The sequence below is a fragment of the Micromonas pusilla genome (assembly GCF_000151265.4).
Source record: "Micromonas pusilla CCMP1545 genomic scaffold MICPUCscaffold_8, whole genome shotgun sequence".
Taxonomy (NCBI): domain Eukaryota; kingdom Viridiplantae; phylum Chlorophyta; class Mamiellophyceae; order Mamiellales; family Mamiellaceae; genus Micromonas; species Micromonas pusilla.
Window position 1 is genome coordinate 64,597 of NW_003315889.1, and position 3,151 is coordinate 67,747.

The 3,151-nt window shown below is 69.1% G+C and overlaps 2 protein-coding genes across 2 annotated transcripts; one reads left to right on the forward strand and one right to left on the reverse strand.

Annotated features, from left to right (window-relative positions):
- Window positions 1-698: 698 nt before the first annotated feature.
- MICPUCDRAFT_59844 (uncharacterized protein) lies at window positions 699-1,452 on the forward strand (the record flags this gene model as incomplete). Its single annotated transcript, XM_003060205.1, has 2 exons — window positions 699-924; window positions 1,164-1,452. The coding sequence occupies 2 exons, from the start codon at window positions 699-701 to the stop codon at window positions 1,397-1,399; spliced, it is 462 nt and encodes a 153-aa protein (XP_003060251.1). The 3' UTR covers window positions 1,400-1,452.
- Window positions 1,453-1,458: 6 nt separating this feature from the next.
- Window positions 1,459-3,024, reverse strand: MICPUCDRAFT_59845 (uncharacterized protein; the record flags this gene model as incomplete). Its single annotated transcript, XM_003060501.1, has 1 exon — window positions 1,459-3,024. One exon carries the CDS (start codon window positions 3,022-3,024, stop codon window positions 1,459-1,461), a length of 1,566 nt encoding a protein of 521 aa, XP_003060547.1.
- Between the last annotated feature and the right edge of the window lie 127 nt (window positions 3,025-3,151).

A 3,151-nucleotide genomic window follows, 5' to 3' on the forward strand; every position in this document is an offset into this window, starting at 1 on the left:
TGGATCAGACGAGCAGGACGAACCACTAGCACACTTCGACGCGCGGATGACGACGGCGACGGCGACGGCGACGACGGCGAGCGCGTCGCGCGCGCGCGTCGCGCCGCGACGCGCCGCGGACGCGGGCGTCGCATCGCGGCGACGACGCGCCGCGCACGCCGCCGTCGCATCGCGTCGACGACGCGCGCGCGCGACGCCCTCCTCCGCGGCGAGCGCCCCGCGCGCGGACGACGACGCGCGATTCGTTCCCTCCGAGGAGAAGAAAGAGGATGCCGACTCCCCCGCGCCGCGCGCGCCGTCGCGCCGCGCGACGACGCTCGCCGTCCTCCTCGCGGGAGCGGCGGCGTCCTCGACGCTCGGCGGCGTCCTCCCCGCGGGAGCGGCGGAGACCGCGCCGTCGTCGCCGCCGCCGCCGCCGCTCCCGCGCGGCGTCCCGCGAGACATGGGCCCGGGAGTCGTCGCGCTCGACCTCGTGCCGGGAAAAGCGGGCGGCCTCTTCGCGGAGAGCGGCGACGAGGTCAGGTGCGTTCTATACACTGGTCACCATACGACCCCGTTCGCGTGGTGAACGCCGATCCTTAAGGACTTTGCCCGGCGCATCTCTTCGCCCACACCTCGCGTTCAATCCCGACACACCTCGACGCCTTTCAACGCCAACTGACGCCTTTCCACTCCACCCCGACTTCGCTTTGTATGGAATGGCCCTCAGAGTGCTCCTGAAAGGCCGGCTCTTCGCGAAGCAAGGGTGGATCTTCACGAACGACTACGCGGAGACGGACGATCGCGGGCTGCCGCGGCCGCACGTCTTCACGCTCGGCGCGGGGGAAGTCATCGATGGGCTCGACGTCGGGTGCCTGGGACTGCGCGAGGGCGGCGTGCGAAGAGTCGTCGCGTCTCCTCCGGCGTCGTACCGGGACAAGGCGCGTTGAATGTTTCTTCGAGTCGCACTGGTCCTCATACGACCGCGTTCGCGTGGTGAACGCCGATCCTTAAGGACTTTGCCCGGCGTGTCTCTCCGCCCAGGGTCCCTCGCTTTCAATCCCCGCCCTCGACGCATTTCAACTCCACCTGACGCCTTTCAACTCCACCCCGACATTCGCGACTGACGCGCCCCCGAACGCCGCCGCGACGTCGCTTCGCTTCGCTTCCTCATCAGACGCAAGAGCCGATCCCGAGGGACTTTAGCAACCGGCAGAGGCTGTGGACGACGGTGTTTAACCCGACGCGGATCGCGAACGGGGAGGGGGACACGCTGAGCACGACGGTGTGGGACGTCGAGCTCGTGCGCGTGACGAAGAAGAAAGGAGGGGACGGGGGCGGGAGGGACGCCGACGCGAACGCGAACGACGACGACGCGTTTTCGTTGCCGTTGTCGCGGCAAGCCGCGCTATTATCGTAGTCGCGCAGAAAACGTGCGTACTGTATTCTATTCTACGGCTAATTAATTAATTAGATGGATCAGCGTTCGTCCGCCTCGTCGTCTACGTCGTCGCCGCCGCCGCTCTCGCGCCCTAACCACAGCTCCCCGCGGACGACGAGCTTGTTACGGTCCGTCACCGGCCGACCCGCGTGCGGACACTCGTGCGGGAAAATCAACAGCCGTCCCCTCACCGGCCGGACGTCCGCGAGCGCCGCCGCCTCTCTCGCGCCGACCGCGCCGCACTCGGACTTGACCTCGCGCAGAAGCGCGGTCTCGCCGCCGCGCTCGCACGTCCGGAGGTACAGCAAGAACGTGTGCGTCGTGCGCGTGACGTCCGCGGCAGCTTCGGCTTTCGTGGCGTTTGAAAAAAAACCGAAACCGCTCACGCCGCGGGAGTCCTCCGGGTCCACCGCCTTCGGCAAGTCCACGTGCGGCGCCATGACGCCGCCGATCTTCGGATACCGCAAAAGCCGCATCTGCGGGTGAACGCCGAGCGCTGGCGCGCCCGCGGCGATCGCCGCGGCGAGGATCGCGTCGCGCGCCCACCCGGTGGCGTCGAGAAAGTACCACCGCGTCGCGCACGTGTCCGCGCGTAATCGCGCGGAGAGGTTCGGGTCCAGGCTCGTCCTGCTGTGCGTTCCGGGAGAAGAATCCGATGCCGATGCCGGCGGCGGTTCCGTGAACTCCGAGACGATGTCGACGTCGTCGGCGTCCGACATTTCCGACACCAAGGGCTTCTCCGACGACGAGGCGTCAGCGTACGTCGCCTCCAGGCGCCGCAGCGTCGCGTCGCTCACGCCGCCGTCCACGCAGAGCGAATACCACGCCCCCGGGTGCGTCGGCATCGCGATCGGGTCGATCAGCGTGCGGACGCGGATCTCGGTCGGCCGCCGCACCCCAGCGCGCGCCTCGAGCGTTTCTACGCGCGCGAGGATCGCGAGCTGCGCGTCCTCTAACCGTCGCGCGCGATCCGTTACCGTCGCCGACGCCGTTTTCATCGCCGACGTCAACGCCGCCGCGACGCCTTCGTTCCGCGCCGCGTCGAGCGCTGCGACGCGCCCGCCCTTCACCGTCCTCGTCGCGTCCGCGCCGGACGCGAGCAACAGCTTCACGACGTCCTCTCGCCCGCGCCACGACGCCAAAAACAGCGCGGTCGCGCCGTACTCGTCCGACGCGTCCACGTCCACGCCCGCGTCGATCAAAGCGCGAAGACGAAGCGCGTCGCCATCGTTGGCCGCCGCTAACATCGCGTCCGAACGCTTCGGGCGCGAGCTCCCGAGCGCGATCGACGCGGTCGCGCGCGGGCCCAGCGCCTTGAACTTCGGCGCGGTGCCCTTCTTCTTCTGTTTGACGACCGTCGGGGAGAGGAGCAGCCACTTCGCTTTCGACGCCGCCGCGACCTCCGCCGGCGAAGGCGAAGGCGGCGACGCGTTCGGTTCTCGATTTTTGTCATCCGACGACGACGACGACGACGACGACGACGACGACGGCAACGACGACGACGACGACGACGACGACGACGACGACGACGACGCCTCGCCCTCGCCTTCGCCTTCGTCGTCCTCGACCGCGCCGCACGCGTCGCACGTCCACTCCGTCTCCATCTCGCGCGCGACGCCCGCGCCGGCGTGCCGCCTCAGTAACCCCTCCCACGCGCACCGCTCGCACGCGACGTGCCCGCACGCGCGAATTAGCGTCCGCGTCGTCGTCGTCGGGGATCCTCAGAGTCGA